General features: G+C 33.9%; 1 protein-coding gene across 1 annotated transcript in view; it reads left to right on the plus strand.

Annotated features, from left to right (window-relative positions):
* Window positions 1–21,490: 21,490 nt before the first annotated feature.
* LOC113495962 (inositol-trisphosphate 3-kinase B) overlaps window positions 21,491–27,925 on the plus strand; it is a 73,100-nt gene continuing 66,665 nt past the window's right edge. The window contains exon 1 of the mRNA XM_026874970.1: window positions 21,491–22,355. Coding sequence (XP_026730771.1) covers window positions 21,906–22,355 — 450 coding nt within the window. The 5' untranslated portion in view covers window positions 21,491–21,905. The remainder of the gene's footprint in view (window positions 22,356–27,925) is intronic.

Raw genomic sequence — 27,925 nt, forward strand, 5'->3', positions numbered from 1 at the left:
AGTCTCGGAATAGCCGATGCACTTATTGATACCCTGAATTCCATCACCCTAAAAGGAAAAATCGTTAAGATAAGAACTGTCCACAATATTCATGTTTCACGTCCAACTCAGCGTGATTTACGAAATGTTCTGCGCGGGAGATCGTTGCGGAGTAACTTGCAACATTTCACTCAAAATTATGCTGTGTAGGGTTGATAGTCGCAAAATCATTTTAGTTTTGTATTTTTAATTTGTTAGTACTTTTGAGATAAAAAAGAAGCTGAGAAAAAATATCTCGTTCAAGATTTTTGAATGCATTACATATCTTTTTATGTGCTTATTAAATAGAGTCGACGAATAGTTTTTGTTCTGAATTTTCTGTCACTACTTCACTTTACAATTGGAAACTGGGAGGTGGATCAAAATCAAGACTAAAGATTTGCTAACGGACAGATAGACAACGGGACAAATAAAAGCTAGTATAAATATTAGTTTCATGAATATGCGTTTCAGCACCTCAACATTCCAAACTTTTAGGCCTTGTTTGGTAAATCCCTGAAGTAATTTCGCACTTCCCCTAAATTCAATGCGCGCCTCTTAAAATACCTGTAAAGAATAAATTCATCAATCAAGATTCTCTTTCTTCGAAATAAAAAATATACAACAAATAGAGTAGTAGACTTTTTGGACAGCCCTTGACACCAAGTTGGTGTTTCCCATTTCACATTTTCGATCACAGGCAACCCTATTTTCAGTACACTACCAACATGTTACGATCATCGATATGATCTCACAAATCCGTGATGTCTTCGTTAAAATACTTCGGATCTTATTGAGAGTACCCGCTGATATTTACGTTACTTGCTTCGAATTCAAACTGGCATTTCGAAAGGTCAGGGGGTCTATTACGGTTTCGTAAAGAAAATGGTAATGGTTGCGAAAGCAGGACAGCATTGCAAGACATAGAGCGTTGTCTCGCTTTAACAGCTGTTGTAGTCTTATTTTGAGATGTAATGGTAGACCCTCAGGAGTTTTGCCATTTATCATGTGTGTACTCCAAACGAGAACACAGGTGTAATGAAAATTTATGTTGATGCTGTTTATCTATATGATGTGCTGAATTGGGTTTATGATTTTCTGGTTGAAATGTAAATGTGGGGTAATTTACATCGAGTACGTTGAGCGGTATTGCAATAAATGCACAATTTTCGTTTTTTTCTGAATGAGTTTATGAAAGAATAAATCCAAAACTGTAATATTTGAGAAATGGATTAGAGACTCATGAGAGCGGCAATATTAAATTGAAAATATCTTCCTACATATATCCTCAACCAACTTTAAGGCTTTTTTTTTCAAAGTATTTCGTTAAATATAGGTGCCGCACACGATGATAATATCACAATAGCAGTTTGTTCATTGTTATGAATGATCGGAATTTCGCAAATTCGAGTCCGCCTGGCTAGACTCGCCTAGGCAGCTAAATAAAAACCTAAATACCTAGAAATTACCAACAATTAATTAATTTTTCCAGTACCCGCTTAAGATTCCGACCTATTTACCATAAAGTGAATAGTTCAGAAGGTTCATTTTAAACAATAATATTCTCAAAAGCAGTCCTTAAATTGCTGATAGCTATAGGTATGAAAATACTATGAATTAAAGATTTTCAGCTATCATACTCAAACTAAACGTGTGTGAATATGTTTGTCAATTAATAAAAAACAATTTACTTATTTTTTGTAAACTTCAAGATTGTCAGTTCTAATTTCGGTAGATGATCTTTTAAAGCAAATTTTGTCGAAACTTGATATAGTACAACATATTAATTAAAACTGGCCTTTTGCTTCCATTTACTGTATAGACATACAGAAACATGCCAGAACGATCTCCCACAGCGAAGGCACAGAAAAAACTGATCGAACCAACAATCAATACAACGAACTAATAATTAAGTTACGAACCGCCTCTTACTGAGAACTGATGAATATGGTGAAAGAACCAAATGGAACCTTCTCGAAACCTCTCGAACATTCTCGAATGTTCTCGCAATTTCGAAGCTTTAATTAGCAAAACATCAATAACTTTTTTTACGAGTAAACTCTGAAAGATAATGTCCTATTTGATTTCATTCAACTGTCAATGATAAAAAATGCAGTAAAAAGCAAAAGTGTATTTTTTTATGTTTCCTGCATGATGTTGAGATAAAGTTGTAAATATTATTTTTTCTTCCCGTTTGTGTCACAAATTCAGAAGCTTTTACAAGAAACCATTATACGATGTCGTTGCGGCTCGGTTATTACTCAATTACGTTTGCACGTTTTATTCAATGACTGTTGTTATGTTCTCGTACTTTTGGCATAATAATGAGTCTTTTCTCTGCACTAATCGATTCCTGCGTAGGACAAGCATTTGTGTGATCCACGAATGCTTGTCCTGAGTCTGGGTGTGTTGAAAGTGACTTCAATGTTGGTGAAAACTGGATTAAGTAAATCAATGCGGGAGTCGTTTTAAAATTTTTTTTGAATTTCAATAATAACAATATCAACAAGTTTCAAGAATAAGAAAAATTGTTCCTAAAAATAGTTCTTCAGACATAAAAAAATTGAAATTATAATTCCACTTAAAATGTCACAATAGAAACCAGTATTTTCTTAACTTTAAATACGCTATCGGAGCTCCAAAGCTGCCCATTCGCAGTACTATGTTTGCAAACTGAAATGCCTTAAAATGGCAGCGTTTAACGTGCCACACTTAAAATTCCACAGTTTTAAATTACAAAATAAAGCTATCAGTGGGCTTCAAATATGGCTACAATATAAAGTAAAATTATCCAGATACGGTGGTGCAATAAATTTGTCTAATAAGGAACTTGACAAATTGGAAAATACTTAGTTGATCGTATATTAATGTTTGTGGGCGGGGTTTCGGACCCCTTGCGAAGTTTTGGGCGTGGTTTGTTGTTCTGTGGATTTTCTGTTTCTATTGTCTGTGTTGTTACATAATCTTTAATAATAATTTTGTTTTTAATTTATTTTGTTTACTCGATATCATAGAACAGTCCTTTGATGAACCATCGTTTTGAGTCGACTGATTGAAACTGTTGTTCTTGTAAAAGAAAGTAAAAAAAATCACGTATATTTTGATTCCTCATTTGTTTGATCCCAATGCAGATATTACCAATGACTTTTTCAAAATAATATGTACTTTCTTAATTATTCTAAGACAGACGATGAAGGAAAAAATCGTGAGGAAATCAGGATCCCAAACATTGGAATTTGAAATCGCTAACCAGCAATGAGCAAGCTAGTGATCATTGCTTAAAAACTTTCCTTACAGGGAAAGGCTTATGCATAGCAGAGTGAAGTACTGACCTGTATAATAATAAATATGAACCAGTTACTACTTTGACGACCTCCGTGGTCGAGTGGCGTACGCACCGGTTTCAAGGTGTCGCTGGCTCTGAGGTCCCGGGTTCGATCCCCGGTCGAGTCAATGTATTCACATTTCTACATTGTCTCGGGTCTGGGTGTTTGTGGTACCTTCGTTGTATCTGAATTCCATAACACAAGTGCTTTAGCAACTTACTTTGGGTTCAGAACAATGTATGTGATGATGTCCGCATTTATTATTATTATTGGTTCATAACAAAAAAATAAGATTTCAGGAAAAGGTATTTTTTAATGACCATTTGCGAAGGTCGGACCACATTATACAAAGTATCTTGAATAACGCCGTTTTACATAATTAGTTATCAATTGTTTTTAACGTCACGGTAAAGACAAGGACAATGATTTATGATCTATTGTTTTCTGCACTCGTTTGTAACCAAGAAGTTTATTATTTTCCGCATTTCGCAACTTCTTTTATTGATTAACTTAGTTTTCTATAAAAAGTTTACTCTAATCACAAGTTAAAAATAACTGTCTTTTTTACTTTTCTTCGAAGATATATTTTTGAGTTATAATATTCAAGTCACATGTGCAAAGACACCTAGACTCGGGAGAAGCATTCGTGGATCGCACAAATGTTTGACCTACGTGCCTACGCGGGGATCGAACCTGCGACAACGTCACCGGTGTTTAGCGTGGTGTCCTCAACCACTCGTTTAATGTACCATTAAAAAATTGAATTTCTTATATATTATATTTTATAAAGCTACTAAATTATCCATATTACAATATCAGAAATTATGACACGCCTAAAGGTGTCGATAGAAAAACAATTTGTAATATTGATGACAAGTGTCCCTTCGAAATACAATTGTATTTAAATGAACCAGATATACAACCTACTTAAAATGGGCATATAATAAATAATTGCCGTAACTCCATGATCGTGATAGCGTGATCAATTCAAGTGTAGAGCAATAAATCTGGAGGCCTACCAATACCGCTAAAAGTAATATTACCTCAGCTGTGGGAAAGAGACAGCGCATTAAATTACGTATAGCGCCATCTCGCTTGCACACTTGTAATAGCTTTACTTTGATTAGTAGTTATAGGGTATCTGAATATAAGATAAAAAAGTTGTTCGTAACTAATAGATATCTACTTTATGACATGAATAATTATATTAGATAGTTGTTGGATAAATATTTCGTTGTTTATCGTTACAATAAAAGAGAAATAAATTTAATAATTGAACAGGGTAGTAATATTTTTGCTATAGGACAAAAAGTTTACATAGCCTTAAACGATCACAATAAAAAAAGAACACAATCATTAGCCGTTCTGTAATTACACGAAACAACTGAAGATCACCATTAAATCAGTAAAATTAAATGTTTCCAATATAATTAAATGTTTTTTTTTTAAACATAAAGGACTACACAGGAATCCTTGTACAAACAAACGACATCTATTTGGTAACTAAATAAAGAAAACACAATTTACCATTGTATAAAATTTCATCTTAAAAGGTCCAACAATTTTTTGTACATTTTTGTTTCCGTCAAAAAGAGACAACGCTACCCTGTATAGCGCGTTGTTCTGTTTTCACAATTGCAACCTTCTTACTTTAAAAGGCGGTAATAGACCCCCTGTGTGGTTAATTCTCAAGAGTAATTTGAATTCACTGCACGTTTGCAAATGCTATGAAAACGTCCATTTAAAGCCACCAGCGAGAAATACAATCAAATAAATAAATCTGCAAATTGTCCAGTTAAAAAACCTCGTTCATTTCACCACATAGCTAACCTTACCAAAACAAGTTGGTTCGGATCAATACCACCTTCAGGGCTAGCAATTATAGTCGGTAAAGTATCAAAATTCTTCACTCTACAGATATGTTATTGAAAAAATTATTTACGGGAGTGAAAAGGAAATTTGTTTTTTTAAGACCGTTTTACACCACGCAACAAGTTTAATTGAAAAATATTTGTATAAAAAGTTAACTTAAAGATGATAGGACCTAGTTAATTTTAATATTTATTTATACTCAATTTTAATGTTGAAGAAGAAGATGAACTTTTTACTGATGTCTGGGACTACATCAGTAAAATAAATAGAAACACTGATCATGCGTAACTCTATGAGTTTTCTGCCAGCATTTAGCAGAGTGAGTGGGTGCACCAGGGCCCCAATTCTGCTATTTACAACGGCCGATGAATGAATGGCAGTTGGATTAAATTTGAAATTATTCCTATTCTATTAAGCATTTTAACATTTCAATAATTGGAAGTTAATTGTATTGACCTGAAGTGTACCGTCCTGTACTCAACTTCCAATTATTGTATAGAAAAAATCTTAAAAGAATACAAAAATTGTCATTTTAAGACAAATTTCATTCATTCATCGGCCATTGTAAATAGCAGAATTGGGGCCCAGAATACTACCCTATGTAGTCCCAGACATTCATCTTCTTCTCAACTTTGAAATTTTCAACTGTTCTGTTTATTACGGTTCTGTAAATACAGCCTTGTGAGGTACGGAACCAGTCACTGATATTAATGCCCATTTGGTAACGGTACCCTAAAAATTGATTTCACAACTCATGGAATTGGTAAACAATAATTCTTATAGCTTTAATTCCATATAACCAAATCACAGAATACCAGCCCTAATCCACGATCACAAAGGTAATGCAGTGTAACAAATCACTCGCAACTCGTATGGCCATAACAGAGGCTTGGGAAAAAACAACCGCACTCGATCAACGTCCGAACCTATACCCGATACAACCAAACACGATACATTCTTCACGAAAACTTTACTAATGTTTAGTACCAGGTATGTCGAGTGTTGCTATGTCAAGAGTGATGTAGGTAATTATGTTGTCAGTGAAAATAAAGAAAGGGTTTCGTACAAACAGGCTGAAGAGAAAATAATTTGAAAAAAGATTTGATCACGCAAAAAATTTTAGACGTTGCGCATCCTCGATGTTCATTTTCATTAGGTAGGTATTTATTATATACTAGCTGTTGCCCGCGACTTCGTCCGCGTGGTTAGAATATATAATTTATACCTGCCTTCTATTTATCTATCTGCCTTCTATCTATCTTGTAGGATTCAGTCAGCGTTTGCAATGTATGCGCAAAAAATGTGTGTTTTTACGACCTCACATTAGAAACCTCAAAAATTGTAGCCTATGTGTTATTCTGATGTAAAGCTAAATTGTGGTAAAGTTTCATTCAAATCCATTCAGTAGTTTTTACGTGAAAGAGTAACAAACATCCATACTTACAAACTTTCGCCTTTATAATAGTAGTAGGATCTGATAGGTTTTTTTACAAACTCAGTGTGATTTGTAACAAATGTGTGATAATTTATGAAGCAAACTTTGAATACTATAAGAAATTAAAGAAACTATTTTAAAAGTTGTGTTAAAATAGAAAAGAAATACAAATAATTGTTGGGTTTACTTGGTAAATTGGTCAACCGATTTTGCCTTTCTTGCAACGTTCGATCAACTGAAATTTTCTCATTTCTGTCAAGTCTCGTACCTTTCAATGCTATGATTGATTGTCAGTATTTAGATCCACCGTTCACATAATTTGATTTGACACAACAGAGTTAAATATTGGGACAGATTCAAAAAGTTTTTATTACCCAATAAATTAACCGCGTCTAATTTTAAGAGGTTTCTAACGAGTTATCAAATTGAAATAAGATCTAACATCGTAAACTAAGCTTAAACAAATTATACACTAACGATTTAATGTGTGTGATCGATAGTGAGTGCGAGATCGGAGCCACTGTGCAATAAATGCAGAAAACTCAGATGAAAATGTCACCTATAATTTTATGAAGGAAATGTCATTAAGAGGAAAAAAAGTGGAAAAACAATCGCGTTAATTTTAACTATAGTTACTTTGATTGCGAGTGAACAAAGTAGTATTATTTTTTGTACTGGAAAGGAGCAGAGAGTAATGGAATGGGGAAAAGGAGGCCCAATACTCGCGGGGTGTTATGAAATGGCTTATAAATGGAGATATCTGTTTTCCTTATTTTCTGTGTAAAAACCTTGCTAGTACTAGTTTTCTGTGAGCTTGAGTAACCTTGTCATCAATCTTATCTATCCAACCCTTTAATTATTTTCATTATGCGACCACAATTGTAGTAATTTATTTTTATAGTACTCGAAATATCCTGAAGATGGTTCATGAATTATATTATGATGCAACGGTTTACTCATCCACAATAAAATTACCGTGCTTACTCGACTCGTGATTGTGATTCGGTTGGGTCCGAAACTAGTCAGGCAATCCCGAGAAATACTCGTGAGTAAACCGTTGCATTATTTAATATTGTAGAAGTTATTATGTTTAATATTACCTGTGCGATCTGTACCTTCTATATAAATCTGTTATGTGATACAATGAAAGGAGATTAAGACAAATAGCAGTAGCAGTTATCGGGCATCTGAATAGAGCACCGCAATTATATTAATGTTCGTACGTCTTACATTTGTTCATGTCGATTTACAGGTGTATGTCACTGGTCACTACTTGAGTGTCTCTGAGTTTGACTAGGTAATTGTGGGGTCCAGTGTTTTTTTTTAATTTACCTTTTTATGGCTGTATATAGGAGTTATTTGCCAGTACAGGGAAAGTTTTGTAAATCTGCTATTTGAAAGTTATTAAAAAAAAGATATAGAGATACTTATTTAAAATTAAATATGGGACTGAAATGTTTAGAAAGTTGGTAGTTCTGAATATTGAATCTGAGATTGTCCTTCATACATATTATTATGTATTATATTCTAAATGTGTGCAATTATTCGCCTACGTATACATTTCATAAGTGTAAATTAAGCATTTCTCTTAAGCTTTTAAAATGGAACTCGTTAATTAGCTGTCATAACTATAACTAAAACGAAACGCCTATAATTTATAACCAATTTGCCTACAACTAATAAAAACAACAATTAAACTGTCTGTTATATCGAACAAAAGCCTGCCTTAATTACCTTACACCTACAGAACCCGAGTTTAAATTATAACACACGTTTAAAAGCCCAATGATTGATGGTTCTTAGTCAAAATTAATTAGTAGTAATGTATTTGGTAACACAAGGTAATGGATACTTACTGCTAGCTGTATTTAGGCCCTGCGGCGAAAATTGACAGTGACGAGAGTTATAAAGACTTTGGAATATTAACGGCTAATTAATGTACGATGTTAATGACTGCGTTTAAACTAATATAGTGAATATTGGGTATACACGTAACATCCGGATGGTGTTAAAAAACCGTTTTTGGTATATCAAAATTAAATTTATCCAATTTTAGAATAGCTGCCCATGATATGTTTATTAGGTGATTACATTTTTTCTTTTCGCTTTATGCATATGAACAGTCTCCTGGCTACGTTTAGAATCAATAAAAAAAGTTGTATTTGACTGTAACATTTTTAGTTTTATTTGGTAAAACTAAGTTATGATTAGTTAATTCAGCCCGCGACGAAGGTGGTGTGATGATCTAGTCAATTCGCGAGACGCACGTGTCCCGAAATTGCAAAGGATGGAGAGGTTTGGAAGAGAAAGGGGGCGGCCTTTGCCCAGCAGTGGGATCTAAAACAAATAGTTAAAGCATCTATGTTCGGAGTGTTATTTATTTAATACGATTATTCCGATACCCTGACTAATTTCTTACCCAACTTATTACTGAATTATTACTGAATTTTCTTTGCCATTTCAAAAAGTTACAAAATCAATATTTTATTCTTTAACCACAAAAAGTAAATGAGATTCGGAAACCACAAACCATTACTTTAATAAAAACTGTAACACTTTATTTTTCGAATTATCCTTATACAGTTAAAAATTAAGTCTTAAAAATAATGTATGCGCAGTTAAATATAATTGTCGCCCTTAATCCGCGTGCTAAAGTTTTTGTCGGTCAGAATAACTTAAATGACTGTTAAATGTCATTGGAGCTCATTCATTTTACGATTGAAATAAATTTTAAGTGCGGAATTACACTTTCTCCTGTTTTTGTAGAGTGTAAGAGTTTGTGAAGGAGCTTTTAAATTTGGATTTTGTCTGATGTTCTTAAGACTTTATATTATAATAACTTACTCATTTTAAGATACTTTTTATAACATTTGAAAGTTTTAAGAGTTTGGGATTCATGATATGAATGCCTATAGCACTGAGTAGTGGAGTATTTTTTATTTTTTTGTCTGTTGCTGAAGTATGTTTATGGCCTGTATCTCAGCAAGCACCGCTCAAAATAAGGTGACACATATGAGCTTTAAAACCTATTTTTTTCCATGTTGTGTCAAGTGTGATCTTTTAAATACTGTAAACCGATATTTTATTTAGCCAGTCTGCCTTTCTTTGCTATGAAATCGAGACAGTTCCCAAGTACTCTATACAAAACACTACATGAATAGTATACCTCCATATGTATATATATAATCTCCATAACTCCTCAATCAGACCACATTAAATATAAATTACATGCTAACACGTCCACTATAATATCACATTAACATCTCAAATGTGACTAATAAGGCCGTTTTAGAAATTGGCCTCGAATTACACTAATTAATTAAATTCAACATGAGTCTCACAATATTTATGTTGTCACCAAAATTACATCATTTGCACCGAATAAATAAAACGGGTTTACGCGTAATTAGCCGTGATAAATGCACGATAAAGTTGTGTTTGGACGGTGTAAGTGGCGGCTTTAATCGCGAAATTGTTGTTTATAGAGTCACGTAGAGGGTTATTTTGGTCTTTATTTTAAGTTTTATTAATTTAATTCCGTTTAAACAAGGACAGTGTTTTATAAGATACAGGCGTGCTTGTTGCGATTTTTTGTCATTAATTTATGGCCCACGCAAATGGAGCATTCTATTTAATGAAGTAATATATTATGTTTTGTTTTTTATAAGAGACAGTCCACTACCACCTTGATGAAAAAACTATTCGACTGAATAGTCTAAGTGATCATCAGATAGGTTTCCACAAAGATTGTATACGCATTTTTTCTTTTATCGCGCAAACAAAAAATTAAGGTCATATAATGGAATAGGGATGACGACTGGGTATAAAAAGAAAAAATCTCATTAGTCCCTCAGTTAGATAATTGAAAAGTATTAGACACGTATTTTTTTCATTTTTCAGAAAAACTAGAATTGACAAAGATTAACTGTTTTAAAGTTTAGGAGAGGGGGCTTGTGACGTAACGATATGGTAAAACTTATACACAATCGTGACGTCAAGCGTAAGTTTCATTCACTGTAATTTGGTCAATTCATGTTTGCGGGACAAATTAAAAAATACGTCTCCATTATTATACAAAAAACTACAAGAAGGACACTGCAAAATGTCGTCATCCCTATTTTCGTCTATGGATTAATATTCTTTTGAAAGTGAGACAGTGGAATTAGAATGTATACAGCAGAATTCATTTTAAGCTAATTAATCAAAGGAGATTTTTTAATCAAATTAAAACGTATCAATCAAAATTATGAAACCATAACGAAATTAAGTTTTTTTTCCGAATTTAATATCTGGTATCACAAATAAGATTCATTTCACAAAACTTTTTAAAATTAAATTATAGTATAATTATGAGGCATTTTTACGAAACTCGTGTACGACTCGAAAATGGCTGTAATTTTGTGAAGTGCGTAAAATTTATAATTTTCGAAGCAGTGGGTATACCTTTTCGGATATTTCTTCTTCAAAGATAATGATTATGATCCTATGTACATGTAATTTGTATTTATCTTTGTATGTAATTTGCTGCCCATCGACAGATCCTTTCTTAAATTACAAGAATTTACACCTGTATTAATAAGCTGTGTAAAGACGATTTTCTTTTTTGTGCTCCCTGAAAAAATATATGATATAATATCACTATCATTGGTTATTTAATCTTGAAATACTTTTACCGTTATAAAACTTGAGAAAAATAAAATGGGGTTATTTTTATAAATCAGTCCCAGAATAAAGAACTTGAAACTAGGTGAATTGTTTAATGAGTCTTGTCTAGTTTCAAGGCTCTATCTAATTTAAATAGATCTCTAAGGAGTTTATTATTCCGTGGCATATTAAAATCGCAGTAACCAGTATTCAAAAAGGTGGAATACCCTTAAGAACTTGATAATGGCGCCCGAGGTGTTGGCAGTACCAAAGCAATTTATTTATCGCTTGTTTGAATTCAATTCCAGAAAATGTAATTGCAAGACGATTAATGAGCCTATACTGCATTTATTTCGAATTGAACTGGGTTTTGATTTTATTAATTAGCTTGGCATGCTTGACTAAGCTATGTTATCTGCTAAAAACTGTTTTGTATGTAAATTTTTACAGTGATAGCTAACCATTTCATCTCGAACCTATAAGTACGGTACCCTCCGTGTTGCAAGCGTGACTTGCAATGGACCGGATTTTAATAAGAACGTATCCATTTTCCAAGCATCATGACTAAATACGACAAAATAGTTCTAATTTCTTATTAATCTACTCATATCAACAAAAAAAGTAACCTTAATTAAAATAAACTTAATGTCATTTAATCTATGCTAATATATAAAGCTGAAGAATTTGTTTTCTTGTTTAGGAACTACTGGTTTAAATTGAAAAAATATATTTTGTGTTCAATAGACCATTCATCGAGGAAGATTTTAGGCTATATAACATCAGGTTGCAACTGATAGGAGCGAAGATACAATGGAAACTGTGGCAAAATATTCATTTTCGAGGGCTTCCGTTCAAAAATTCTTAACTTATAACTTCTAACCACGCGTACGAAGTCGGGGCAACAGCTAGTCTTTAAATATAGATGTAATTTTTTTATCACTTACAACTAATTCTTCATGTAAAACATCAAATTAACGACACAAACTGGACTAAATTGTAATATCAGACTACGTAACATAATTATATACCAACAAGCTTCTGTGAACACTCGCGGCCAATGACTGATCACCAACAACTCGCCACCGTTTACCATTTGATATTTATGACATTGTAATTATAGGTTCTACATGTTGCATTAAACCTTTTTGGTAAAGATGACTCATGCTAGAGTGTGTAGTCTACGAGATTTGATGAATGGAAGTGGGAATAGCTGTACGATTGGTTTAAAGAAGTTAGGTAAGTGTGTATTGGTGATATTTTGGTTGGATCGAAGTTTTTTTTACTTTTAGCTCTTCTATTGTAGAAATGTGACAATGTAAGATATTATAGCAACAATAATCACAATAGTTCTGCTTTTAAAACACATCAGAGTCATTTTTTTTTTCAGTTATTACTTCCCCTCTGCAAGGCAAAGGCCTCCCTTAGATTCTTCCACTCTGTCCGGTCTATTGCTTTTGCCATCCACTGTTGGTGGTATGTATCCATTTCGTCGCGCCATCTTTTTCGAGGCCGTCCTCGTCGCCGTTTTATGTTTGATGGGATACAGACTTTGGCCCAGGAGTTATCGGGCAAGCGACAAATCAGAGTCATGCAGTCGATAAATCTTATTCAAACAAAATTAACGAATTTTTAACCGACTTCAAAGAGCAGGAGTTTCTTCATTCGTTTTACAGTTTCTGTTGTATTTGTTTTAATCAGTTTAAATCTGTATCGAGCTTTTTCATGTCTAGTATCAACAGCACAGAATATAAAACTAGTGGAGTATTCCTAAACCGTTCCTAAACGAACTAGTTTATTTCGCAACTGAAACTGTGTGAACTAAGTTACATCTAATTAAATATAATTATGTGTTTTATTACTCGTGTCAACCGTTCCGGCAGAACCAGTGTATAAGGTGTGAAATTATGCTCACATATGACTCTATAATTGTACATAATAAGTGCAAAGACTTTTTATATTGCGCTATTAAGTATTAAGTAATCACACGACGGAGTTATGCGAGTAGCTTTTTTTTTTAATTTCGATGTTGGTGTAAATGTCATAAGGAAAGAAGACTTAATTACTTATGCCGATTTTGTTTTGAGGAATGCCACCTACTACTCTTAAAATACGTATTTTAGTTGTGAAAGAGAGACTTTCGCAACGGCTACAGTATAATTTTTAGATGTGGCTGTTTCTAGGGACGGATCTCATTCGTTGGCTGCTCTAGGACAACAAGAGAAAAAAATGTACACAGACAGACAGTAATGAGCAAAATAAAGGAATAAAATGTTTAGATGTAGGTATGGGTTCGCAGAAGACACAGCTAAGAAATACTACAGAAAAATACGACGAAATATTGCCGCCCCAGGCCCCACCCCGATGGTAACCATATTGCCGAAAGTATTTATAAAGCCGGCTTATTATAAATGTCGTTGTAAGTTTACGAATGCCTACTAGATACTTGAATGTCCGAAGCATAGCGAAGAATTTAAAGATCTTCATTTATTTTTCCATCGAAGTATGACTGTAAAATTAAAAAACCGCCTCTTGTTTATATTTCTGCAAGCGTATCGGCCATAAATATGTTTCTCTGCAGGTGGTCTTGTCGAGTTATTTACGAATTAATACTCCAATGTCACGAGAAACGTGATATGAAACGTTTATTATAAATAAGTATAATTGATAGTAATGCGTGAGTTTGTATTCAGAAGGCCTGCCGCCAAGTAGCGAAGTAGTGTGCTTGCAGCTTTGGAAGTAGGATAGCGCTTCATGAGGTATAGAAAGAGGTCTCTCTCTAGAAAGTATTTCTTTGTACTTTTAACGTGGTGGGATGGTGGAATAATTTTGTAGGAAATTTAAGGATAAACACTGGTGAAGACTTTTGTAATGTAGAGTTATACGTTTCTTAGGCAATTACTGCAATAAAGTGAATGTTTATGTAGCGTTTGTATAGCTTTAGGACATCATGTAATTTCTGAAGAATAAAAGAAGTGTATTTCACTTCTTAAGAGTTTAATATTTGACTTCGTTTCTGCGATTATATATGACATGATATAATAAAAGAGCTCATTCACATCCTTTTTTTATTACTAAAACCTCATTCCTTTTCTTTGGTAAGAATGCATATGTCCAAAATACCTTAGGAAATAAATAATTCCAAATATAGAGTCAAATACTATCTTGACCATATGACCTTTTATTCCCGCACTTTAGGCATAGGCGGTTATACAAAGTTATCGTCGATTGCATTCAATGCGATACAATTTACATAATATTTTCCCACATAAACATGAGAAAACCTTTTGCAATTCACTTACTGAGGCTGTCCTATCAATTTAATAACCCAGTACTGTTTGATCAACATACTCGTAAAGCTTTAACTTAGGTATTATGAGACATACGCCAAACACCAGCTTTTCAACTTGCATTTATCGAAGCGAGACAGCTCTATAAGCAATGTAGAGTGCTCTCTCACTTTTTCACAAATGCAAGTTTTCTTTATGCGGTGGTAGAGTCGTTTAGTAAGCAAACTTCTATCTTACTGGATCTATCGTATGGTCAATGAATTTATGAATGTTTTAAGCGTTTCATATTTATGATATTGTGTTCATAAAACTGAATATACATTTAGATTGTCGGAGTTTTTCTTTGAAAGCGGTAAGAAGGTGATTTGATACTGAGGACTGGCTGTAAACTGATACATATTTAAATTAAATGAGAATCTCTATTATTTGAAATTGGAACTGTCATAATGCGATTGGTATATATAAGGAGAGTTTCTCTGACTGAACCCATTATAGAGTCTTTTTTTGTTTTTTTAGGATCAAGTAAGGGTACAAAGTTTGATTGTTACAAAACAATCTCATTCAACAATTGTGTCAAGACCCTTCCCTTGCTAATAAATTCTGCAGAAGCTGAATGATTAACGAAATAATGTCGATGTTTCTCAGTAACTCCATTAATTGGTCGCAAGCATGTCAGACTCGCTGTACATTTCCCGCTATTAAAAGTTTTTGTAATCGTAAAAACTTGACTGTTTACTCCAGACCCTTGCCTGTACCAAGATCTCTTCAAGCTGGACTTTTGTCCGTGGGCAAGCGAGACAACGCTATGCCGCATAGCGCGGCAACTTACTTCTCTGAAAACATATATCTCGTAATTAAAGAGCTAGTAGTATTTCCCCAAACCCGGGTCTTTACTACGCACAATACATTAATGGGCTGTTGTCAATGTGTAAGCAAGATAGAGCACTACGCGATGTAGAGCGGCGTCTCGTTTGACCAAAGACAGTTTTGCTTAACCCCTTGTGACCTAGCAGGATTATGTTCAACATTAATTGTTAAGAGCGTTTTCGTGTTTAAGTAAAATGTTTGTGAATTCAAAAAGCATACACGTAAAAGCTCTTTTAAAGTATTCTGAGAATATTTCAAAGTCTTTGTTTAAAACTTCATTTGCTAAATATTTGTTCAATACTTACGCTTGGAAAGTCTAAGCGAGCTAACTAAAAGAGAGCTTTAAAACTATATATTTTTAATCAAACATTCATTGCTAAAGATTTTAATAGCTACATAAATAAATCTTTGATATTTTTGATAAGTAGTACGTCATTAATATTAGAAACACGATACTTCACGCTTTTCAATTGCGTTACAAACCAGTAAATACAACCAATATTCACTCAATCAAGTTCACAGAGGTTATTCAATACATAATCTTCAATACATCATCTCTATTAATGTTCCTACAACTTAAAATAATATTATTGTACATGTGGAAGAGGGATGCCGGTCCACGCGATGTAGAGCTCTATCCCGCTTTCAAAACTCCAGTAATACACAAGGTACAAGGTCGTGGTAGGAGGCAGAAGGCAATTGCTTCTGTTTTTCACTTCATTTAGTTTCAATCTGTCGTCCATCCATCATCGGTTACTCATTATTTTTTTTCTATATTTCTCCTTCAGTTAAGTGAAACGAAGTAACGAGTCAAGTTACCTTGGTTTTAGTTTTTATATTAATGATATATAAAATTATTGTTTTTTACACAGAATACGTAAAAGACACAAAAATAAAATTACGTTAAAGCTGTTGAATCTGTGCTATGCTTAATTTAAAGTAGGCTTCGACTGAATTAATAACAAAAATCAGGTCAAGGGCAAAATCATTAATACAATAAAACTATCGTGATAAAAAACGATCTTGCAAATTTATAATAATATTTTTTAATTTCGTCACATAACAAAAGAAAACTTTTTTTTAACTCATTGTGCTGTAATTTGATAAATATCGATGTAGGAATCAATTATTTTTTTATTAATTGAATATCGCGTGCGTCACTGTATAATGAAACGTAGTCACGAACTAATTAAAAAACAACTAATTGATAGTGTTACACAAATAATTCGATTAAATATTCGATGCATGATCTGATTAAAATCGATTGAATGATCACGATTCGTTCTGTTCAAATATTGAATTTGGAAGCCTAATCGATACTGGTTTTTTGTTCGTACAATTTGATTATTATAGGAAGTGTGATAAGTTTCCTAAATAATTATCATTTTTTTTTATAAAATGATACTTTTGTGTTATTTTCATATGTTTTTATATTGAAGTTAAGACCTTTCGTCAAATTTAGAAAATATGTAATAAATTTAAAAACAACCAGAAACGTCGACTCAGATAACTACGTCTGAGTAAACCGTTTTTAAGTAATTATGAATCCGTCTTACGACAGTTATGTTTTATTTTTTAATAATAATCCACGTTTTAAAATGTGAGTGACATTTTAAAACGTGGATTTTATCAAGATCAGTCCGGCAGTAGTTTGAAGCTTTTAAATTTCGGCCTGCTGGCTTATCGGGAATTACTGGAAAATTGAGTTGCAAAAATTCAACCGGAACGACAAACAAGAAAAGTGAGTGTATTAAAACGTAGGCAAAATGCTTCAAAAGTTCAAGAGGCCTTAACGTTAGGATTTATATATGTATACAATAGTTATATGTATATGTTATTGCAGAAGTAGCGCTGTAACCGTTACGTCAAGTGCTTTCGCAGGCCCCTTTCTGAATGGTTTCCTTATTCAAGTCTCATGTAATTATAATTTGATTCGGCTGTCAATATGATACATCGTGTGAAACATTAAACGTCACACCAATGCCTTACAAATATGAACGTTACAAGCTTGAGATATTAAGCAAAAACTAGTTGTTTATGTACTCAGACTGGTAATGAACAGAACTAAGATGGTTGTAGTTTTAAACAGGCGATTTTAATTGAATGGGTGATTAAAAAGGTTTTTAAATATTGTTTTTTTGTTTATTTAGTCTTAGATAGTAATTTTCTTTTAAAGATTTTTGGGACAAAGATTTTTCATAGATCTTCTGACATCGTAAAGAGCCGAAAAGATATTTATAAAGACACTGATCATACCTGCATTGCTCATCTCTTTCTGTAGACCAGCAAAAGGAGAAATATTTTTACATTTAAATTGTAATTTTCAAACTCTACGTTTTTGTTACATTATAGGTATAGAGATACTCAAATCCTAATACACATATATGAATATCCTCGTTATATCTCTCATATTCCTTACATATTCTGTGCACAAGTTACACAAAAACCATAAACATTCTCACCGACAAATAGCCAACATAAACAAGCGTGATATTTTAGCCCAACATAGATGAACTAATCACGTCGAGACAGACAACATGGCGGTGCGGCCCACCCGCTGCGCTTGCGCACGGCAACACGCCGATTTACGATAGCTAAAGCCGCCTACAACCAAATCATAAAATAGTATTATTGCAATTGTGAAAGAGGGATGCCGCTCTACAAACTGTCGTGCTGTCTCTCTTCTATAACTGCAATAACAGTACTTTAAGAGTTGATTGGTAGATTCTAAGGAATTATTACATGGATATGGAATTAACCATTGAATATGTTGCGAACAAATGTGAACATGATTTTGCCCTTTATGGGGTTAAAGATTATAAGTTATTAGTGTTAAATGTAATATTTAAATGTTTTATGTATTGTGTCAAGCTTGTTGTGAGGAGCTCGTGGCTAAGCTATAACAGCATAAGTGATTCGATCACAGGTTAAGCTATGCTTGACGCGGTTGGTCTCATCTTTGTCATAGCGAGTTCCTCCGTGTTTCGGATGGCACGTTAAATTGTGGGTCCCGGCTGTTATTCCTACATCTTTGACAGTCGTTACAGGTAGTCAGAAGCTTGAAAAGTCTGACAGCCAGTCTAACAAAGGGGTGTCGTGTTGCCCATGTAACTGGGTTGAGGAGGTCAGATAGGCAGTCGCTCCTTGTAAAACACTGGTACCTACTTAGCTGAAACCGGTTGGACTGGTAGCCGACCCCAACATAGTTGGGAAAAGGCTAGGCCGATGATGATGTGTTGTGTCAAGCTTTTGTTCATTGTTATTTTACTTTGTAAAGTGGAATGAAGTGTCTAAATAAAAATATTAATAATATTATTCAAGAACTTAGTTATATTTAGGCTTTTGCTTTAAACAAATAAGCTTCTTCTTAACATACTTGGACAGATTCGAAGAATCTTATATCTATACAGAAATTTAAGTACTACTTGCATAATTTGATAAAGCAATCAAAGCTTGCTCTAAGGGTAGCTGAAGGGAAAACTAATAAAGAAAGAACCTCTTTCGACTCGTCTCATGCAAAATTATAATTTACTAGCTGTTGCCCGCGATTTCGTTCAAGTGGGTAGAAGATATATGTTATGATTTATAACTGCCCTGTTTTTTCACATTTTCCATTGTACCTATCTTCGCTCAAATTAGTCGCAGCGGGATGGTTTATAGCCTAAAGCCTTCCTCGATGAATGGTCTATTCAACACAAAAAGATTTTTTGGACCAGTAGTTCCTGAGATTAGCGCGCTCAAACAAACAAACAAACAAACTCTTCAGCTTTATATATTAGTATAGATTTTATAAATGACATACTAAAAATAGATTACTCTAAACAATTTAAAGTTGTTATCTATAATACACGTGCATCTGCAACCGAACTAGATAACAGTATCTCGGGTATGCAGCGTCAAAGTCCATCAGCTGATAACGATAACTGAGTAACTCATATTTTTTAACTTATTTGATTTTAATATTATGGTATTACCGGTATAGAGGCAATGTCCGTATCTCAATCAGTGGTTTTCGCTTAAGATAAGGGGTCTGATTACTTATTTACTTCCTATTACATATAATTCACCAAAATTGAGAAAAATATGTTAAGATCAAGACGACTGTAACGAACTATCCCTTAGAAGAAAAGGCATTAAGTTTGAGCGCTAAATCTAGACCAGCTCTTGGTAGAAAATTGATACTATTACGATTATGATATCTGTACGACGGAGGAATAGGAGGAGTCGGAGGAGAAGAGTTGAAGATCGAGCTCAGTGGTATGCCACGGGAGAGATATGTATGTCCAGCAGTGGACTAAGATAATATATAAGTATATAGAGTCATGTCTCCCACTGTCTCAAAACAGTCTACGACTCTACACTCTGTATGGACCATTCCCATGAGACAGTTATCTTATGCCAATACGAAAAACCCAGCGTTGACATCGCATCATCGGGAAAAGGCCTCTCTTTTTGCGCACCATTCATATCAATCCTATACTCATCTACAATAATTATCATTTAATAAGCCACCATACAACGGAACTTGTGACATCTCTCCTCGTACCATGAAACACAAAAGCACAACAGTTCATATTGCGGAAGCGAGACAGCGCCCTACGTGACGTAGCGATATGTCGTTCCCACATCAGCAACGGTTATGCTTTTAAGGTTAATATAATTGCTCGGCGTATGAAAAGGAATTCTTTCCCAGGCCTCTGAGATCCCGTTCGTTTGTGTGCAAATGTTCTTGCTTATTTAGTATATAATTATTAATAATGCATCAATAGAGTATATATTATGCCTCTCCGGCTGCATAAGAAGGAAACATAGATTATTCGATTATACAACCGACTGTTACGTGCGATCTGGTCACCAAGATGTAGAGATGATGGATAGGTCTTCAGAATTATATAAGACAAAAATGTCTTATCAGAAAAATTAAGATGGACTATTTAAAAAAATTCAACTGCAGGGTTTTAAAAGGTATACTTAAAGAAATGTGAAAAATAAACCTCAATGAAACTCTTTGTTTTTAGTGTGTCGATTATCCATCCGTGATATCAAACAAAGATGGTACATAAAATGTTAGAATAGTAAATATTCAAACCATATTCTGCCTTTAAGCATGCAAATTGTTCTAGTAAAAACACATTAATTACTGCCAACAAAAAAAAAATTGCTTAAAAGTTTAAGGCATTGTTTTATTCGTTCCAATTAGCAAAATTTAAACATAGAAAGGACATCACGCATAAGTTCTATTCACTGTTATTCGATCAAATCATGTCTGCCGGACACAAGAATAAATACATATAGACACTACACAAAACCAATTATTTAAAACCTAATTAATATTACCAAAGACCCTTCACTACGTAAAGCTCCAGTCATTTCTAGTATCTCTAGCTCTTTGTACTTCAATCGCAGGTGTGGCCCGTCAAGGTGTGCGAAGGCTACATTTCTATGTGTGCGGAATAAATAATAGCCTCCTGCTTTGAACAGAGCGATGTAAACAAATGCTGCCGGCACGTTCAGCTGTTTGTCACGTTGACGGTGACGTATGAACGGAGCTTTTGAAAGGCGTTCTGGTAGTATGGTGTTAAGTAATTTTAGGTTTAGGGTGAGTGGAAAACTCTGGAGTATTATAACGTGGAAAATTGAAGAGGTAGTGAAAATTGGTTTCACGAAAATTCATGCAAAGGACTCAGGACTCAGGACAAGTATCCGTAGATCACACTCACGCTTTATTGTACGCGTGGATTGAACCCTTAACACATCGCGCTTCGTTATTTCGGTGTGGTGACCCAAAACAATCACCTGATTGTTTTCGGTCACCGTGCAGTTCATTAGGTTTTATGTGTCAAATTAGAATGCTTTAGCTCAAAAGGAAGAGTCACAGTTTTCGACGTTTCAGATAAAACGGTTACCGTACTGTTTAATAGGTAGAGTTGTATTTTGATAAATAGATGAATTACTAACTTCAAAACTAACAACAGAATAGAAAGCCAATCCTGATTACAATCATAAATAGCGTGTTATACATTTAATGTTAGTTTAACAGCGATGCAATTTTAACAGAACTAAAATAAATAATTTATTACAGCGATTAATGGTCTGTGCAATCAATAAACAACTATAAACAAGTCTATAAAACCTTCCGATATTGATTTACGCTGATTTCAGCGAAGTTATGGCAATAACTGCGACCATATACCGTATATTACAGCTATAGGCATTCTGAACAAGAATATCAAGTGAAAAAACACAAGAATATAAGAAAAACAAATGCCAAACATTATCTATGTGGGTTTGACGTCACAAACAAGAACCATTCAAGGTCTCAAAACTATTCAAATTAAAAATTGAAATTAGAACCCAAGTGTTAATTCAATTGTTTTGTAACAAACTTCCCATAGCGACGAGCGAGCGTTGCTTTGAAAAATCGTCTAAGTGATGCGGTAAACATTATCAGTACAAATGCGGGCGACGAAGATGACGTCTTCACATTGTCGGAGCGCGACTCCGCCTCTGTCGCGGACTTCGTCCACGGACCTCGCCGCGGCCTGTCCTATCTCGCCGGACCTGTCGAGGCGCGCTCTATCTCCGGACCTATCGTCGCTAAGCTTCGCCCGACATCGCCCGTTATCTCCCGACGTATTGGAACACTATAGACCGCTGTCCCCAGACTTTGCCCGACGATCAAGGTCCCCCGCAAGACCTAGGTCCTTAATGGAGACGTTGTTAGTCGCGAAGATGGAGGCCCTCAGTACGGGGAAGCTTGTGCGGACGGATTCTATGGACAGTTGTAGTAGTTTCGGGTCGATGTCCTCGCTCCCAAGTGATGTGTGCCGGTGTGATGATTGCCTTTTAGGCATTGTGGATTTTTACATGCCAAGTGCTGCTGAGGTCAACAGGGCGTTGAAAAAGGTTAGTAAAGTCTTTTATTCTTCCATTTTTTATTTTAACTTCTTTAACCACCACATTATTTTAGTGTCGTATTTTACAAATCAGGTTTTATAATAATAGATTTAGATTTTTGAGAAACACGTTTTTAGTAGTGCGATTTTATCTTTTCAAAGTTCTATTTGCTGTTCTAGCGATCTGCGTAAGGAATAAATTAAACTATGATAGTACTTTAACCCACGTCACTATATTTAAAATATGCACGACGCGTCTCTGTTTTGTTTGTAAACATTGATGCACGTGTACGCTGAATCAGATTGAAAATAAGCGGTCAAAGTAACGCCATCTAGTGGATGAGTTGGTAGTTAATAAAGTTTGCATTGAGTAATGATTTGATCGCGTGCCGCGATTCAAACCATTCCGTTTAATATATGCCTGCACAGATAGATGGCGCTGCCTGGAGATGTTTCGTTGAATTCAACTTTTAATGGATTACCTATATGTTCTTGACCAGTGTAATGTAATAATTGTTATAAATTTTAGAGCTCTAGCCTTTTCTTTACTTTATTACTTTTTAATATTCAAGATTTTAGATACCTGCGTAAAAAGTCCCGTTTCCAGATACCATTATTTATTAATTCTAGGATTTTCCTATATTATAGATATGCTGCAATAGTTTCGTATTCTTATAGTTGATACATTTTTGCCGTTTTTTTCAGCCATTATTTTTTGCTTCTATCGGTCATTAGGCTTGCGGGGTGAAAAACATAAAATAAATTCAAAATTAATAGCAGCTTGCTCTGAAATACAAACTTGTGGAATCTGAGGTGCCGTACTATAAGTATGTGCCCGACCCAGTTCTCGAAAGTGGTCATATCACACTGTACTGGGATCGATCTATCATCACTGACAGGACTATTGTTGCCAATAAGCCTGATATAGTGGTGATCGATCGATCAGAGCGTCGGACAATGATTGTTGATATCACTATCCCCCATGACGAGAACCTCGTGAAAGCAGAAAAAGAAAAACAATTGAAATATTTGGATTTAGCTCACGAGGTTGTCGACTTGTGGGAGGTGGACTCGGCAATCATTGTCCCGATAGTCGTAAGTGCCAATGGCTTAATAGCCAAGAGCCTCGATCAACATCTTCGGAGGCTCTCGTTGGGCGTCTGGGTCAAGGGTTTGATTCAGAAAGCGGTACTTCTGGACACGGCGCGCATCGTGAGGAGGTTCCTCTCTCTGGAGCCCTGACCACCGGCAGCTTGGGCCCTGTACCCGTTGCCGGTTGGACACTATTTTTTATATTTTTAAATGTATGTTGTTTTTTATATATATTTAAAAATGTAATTTATATGTATTTTAATGAAATAAAGGAATTAATACTAAACAATGTTTACTTCTCATTCCGAATTTGTACATTAGACTTTTTATCAGTTTCAATACATATAAAACTGCTGAAAAGACATATTCATTGGCACTGTCATACCATCATATAGGTCTATATAGTGACTCTATTTTTAGCATAGCCTTTAGATACTATAAGTTTATTCTAGACAATTAATACATAAAGTAATAATATTAATATTAATTTCCCTAAATTGCTATTCAGCCCGTCTTCCTCTCTCCTAAATTTTTGCGTGTCCAACAGGGTCCATATTGATTTTTGACTTGTTATTTTTTTCTACCATCTTTGTAAAATATGGAATGCCATAAATCATTGAATATTGAGTAAAGGTATATTAACGAACACGTTTCTAAATTTTAATTCTTCTCACACTTAGCGTAAGTTTATTATAATTCATTCAATGTCAGCTTCTATAAAAAGTGCGACAGACATTTTGGTAGTCTTTACGTCAATACCTGTATTAGGATTCAACCATTATATTTTAACTGCCTGTATACATGCTAATTGTTGTTGCTAAGGAGGTTAGTTTTAAATGTAAATTAAGTATTGTTAAAAGAAGCCCGAAAAAACAGCTGAAAAAACATTTTTCCATTACTTCAAAATGTAATATTTTGTTTTACATAATTTAATGTAACTATACGCATCATAGATCAACATTTAATATTTACTTTAACTTAAAGATATAAGAACAATTAATTAACTTACTTGAAGTATAATTAATTATGTACTGTATAATACATTTAATTTATTTAATTTCGTATAGTCAAAATGTTAAATACAACCTATCATTTGAAATAAAAGTAAATTTGTATCACAGAATGGATTCGAATAAATCACTGACAAGAAAAAAAAATAACAAAACAACTATGTAAATAATATTAAAATTCCATTTTTAAAACTACAATTTCAAAATATAACGACGTCTTTTTGCCAAAGTGCAATAATTTTATAAGGAATATAAAAATAAATTAAAGTCGCGTGTTTGACGACTGATCAAAATTCCTTCAGCATGAGTCATCACGATCCTGGGTCCAGACAACTGACGCACGCAAGGAGTTTATTGGAAGCAGACAGGAACTGACTGTTCGTTTAATTATTTAATTAACACCTCAAGCGTTCCGATTCATATTAATAATACCTATTATCCTATATTGTATTCGTACTTATAGCTACTGGCTACTGACGTCTTTGATAAAATGGTTAACTCTATTTCTTACACAATGAAACTTATATTTGGTGACGATTTAAATAGAGAGTGTCAAGTAAACAGGATATTTGACAAAAAATAAACTTGCCGTCAGATAGACTTAAAAAAAATATTGGATGTGCGATTCTGATTCTATCTCGTAAACTAAAAATTAAGAGGATACAGTGAAGGAAATCTCGTCTGACATGTCCTGTTACTAGCCCCGCAAAAATTTCTATCTATCCAAATAGGAACAAGGTTTTGTTTTTGCGATCGCCATCAGGGTTATTCTTAAAGATGACTTTCTTTGTATAATTTATCAACCTCTTCCTTATTAGTATTTCTAATGACGCTACATTTATAGACATTGCAAATCAGTATTAAGTTTTTTCCCAAAATACTTGCAATTTTGTAGAGTCAAAAATGTTTTTGGTTCTTCTGAACGTATTGCAAATTAGGTCCCCGATTTAAATCCTGGCAAAAACTTTACTTATAAGTTCCAATTAAAATAGTGTATAACAGATACCCAATCTTTTATAAACCATAAGTGCTATCAAAAACCCTGGATGCTCTTCACTTTCGTAGGGTTGTGAAACATTTCACACTGATTTCATTGAAGACAGTCCCAGTTACATCTAATGTCTGATCCAGTGACGTCAGCGGCCACGCTTTGTATACGGTCGTGCGTCATGACTATTACAACACTTTGGCTTTTCACTGGAATTAAAACCAGAACTTGGGTGAAATAAAAATCGAAATCCATTTCAAATTAAGCTAATAAAAACAGTTTTTGAACGTCAACAAATCATTTAGACAGCAAAGAAAAAGAAGAAAGAGAAATAGGAAGGTCTCAGAAATTCACATTTTGAGGTACGTAAAGTATTCATAAATTAATGTCTCTAAAATTTAAATTGCAGATTACGGTCACATTTGACTTATCGATTCTGTTAATATGTAAGCATTCCAACGGCCAAATTGACAAAAAAATGGCCTTCCGTACAAAATTCCCATTAGTTGAACAAAATTTGTAAATATGCATCTAAAGGACGTTTTTTTTTACTATTGCTTTTGGAGACAACCAATAAACCACTAATTAAATAATAAGTTTTTAGAATTAATTTATATTTCCGGCTATATCCGCATGGGTTTTCTCACGACCTTCGATCTTTGATCTATGGACATATTTAGCGTATTTTCACATATTCCACATTCCTACCTAGATTATGAGAATGGAGTAAAGATCTTTATTTAAATAGTTTTATGACGTCAATTATCTACATTGATAGATGGATGGTAGAAACCCATTTAATATCCTTGATATATATTCAGATTATAATTATTTTTCCTTTTTGTTAGTTATAGGTTAGACTATTAAAAACCAGACACGACGAACAGAATCTTATTCAAATTTTTTGAAGATCTACTAGAACAACGTTTTTTGTAATGTATGGAAATAGTAATTTCAAATTAAATTTTTTCTTTAGTCAGGTGTCTTCGATCTGTCATTTTCATGCATTTGATCGTCTCTATCGACGTTATCGTTTGTCAAAATGTCATCTGTATTATAACTATGTACTAGTCAAGTGATCTTTAAGACCTGTTTAACAATAAATGACTTAATTACTATGGATCTACCGTTCCCCATATGGGTATGTGGTCTGCGGACACGCATCGAATACTCGGTCGAGTCGTGCGTCATTGTGACGTCACAACACTCTCGTAAGGCTTTCTACCGCTTTTGGGATGCGTCAAGAAATCTGTGACCGTACCAGAACTCATTTAAAGTAGTATTCGTGCAGTTGTGGAAGAGAGAGGATGATACGTCGGGTATAGCGCTGTCCCGCTTCCGCGACGGAGAGAATATTTTTTTAAGTGGTGGTTGGTGGGTTTTTAAAGTGCATGTAGGAGTATGTTGAGCATGTGTTGCGGTGTGGAGGGTCGACCGGCTTCGTGCGCACATGTCGCATTGTTTGCAACGGACGTAGATTTATGTAGAGATTTTTATGTGACAGTTTTTGAGTCAGCTCCGATTATAAATTCAGGAGATGATATAGGGCTGGAATTTTTGCTTGAGATAAATTTAAAATGTTTTATATTATTTGTTTCTTAGTTAAAAAAATACTGTAAGTTATTTTCTTTACATCATATCTAACGAATAAATGGTAAACTGTCTACGTAAAATAAGCCTACAAAAAAAAAAATATTTCTCCGCCAAAAATTATCCGAAAAATATTTTCGACGTCAATCAAAAAATACAACCGTCAGAAAACAGCATTCTTGAATAATACAAAAGGGTGTATAAACAGCTGTGTGTGGACATGTGTTTTCAATTTCCATCCGTAATTATAGGAATGACTATATTTTTTTGAATATCATTACATATTTGTAGGAATTAAGAAATGACGAACAATCTTTAGAATAAAGGAGCTATAATATTGTTAAAAATGCAGAGATTTGTAAAATAGTCTATCAACATATTAGAAGTACAAAGAGAAACACTCATCAAAAACTTATTTTTTAATACTTGATGACTCACCTATCTTGTATCTGTATTTCAGATAGGTACTTGTATCTTATATTACATCTCTATATCTAATATGAAATGTTAAATTTGTCTTAAAATTAAAAAAGGGACATGCTGACATTTATAAAAATTCACTTACACACCTAAAACAGATGAAATCAATTAAAACGAATATTGGTGAAAGCTAAAGATGAAATGGATGTTTTTTTTAACGACTATTTATCGAACCCACGACATGTCGCTATAGGTTTGGCTTGGTGACCTCTGGAGTTGCCTATCCGTACAGTTAATATTAGGGCTGTTAACTTAGTTATGAATCCTGAATTCATATTACAATCAGCGTATTAGATACTTTCAAGTTATTGTTTTATTTTAGTGGCAACATCACAGTGCATATATGTATCACAGTGTATGTATTAAAATCTTAATTCTCAGGTTATCAGTGTATTTAATAGATTGTAATAAGTAATGTTT

Source organism: Trichoplusia ni, chromosome 7, assembly GCF_003590095.1.
Source record: "Trichoplusia ni isolate ovarian cell line Hi5 chromosome 7, tn1, whole genome shotgun sequence".
Classification (NCBI taxonomy): domain Eukaryota; kingdom Metazoa; phylum Arthropoda; class Insecta; order Lepidoptera; family Noctuidae; genus Trichoplusia; species Trichoplusia ni.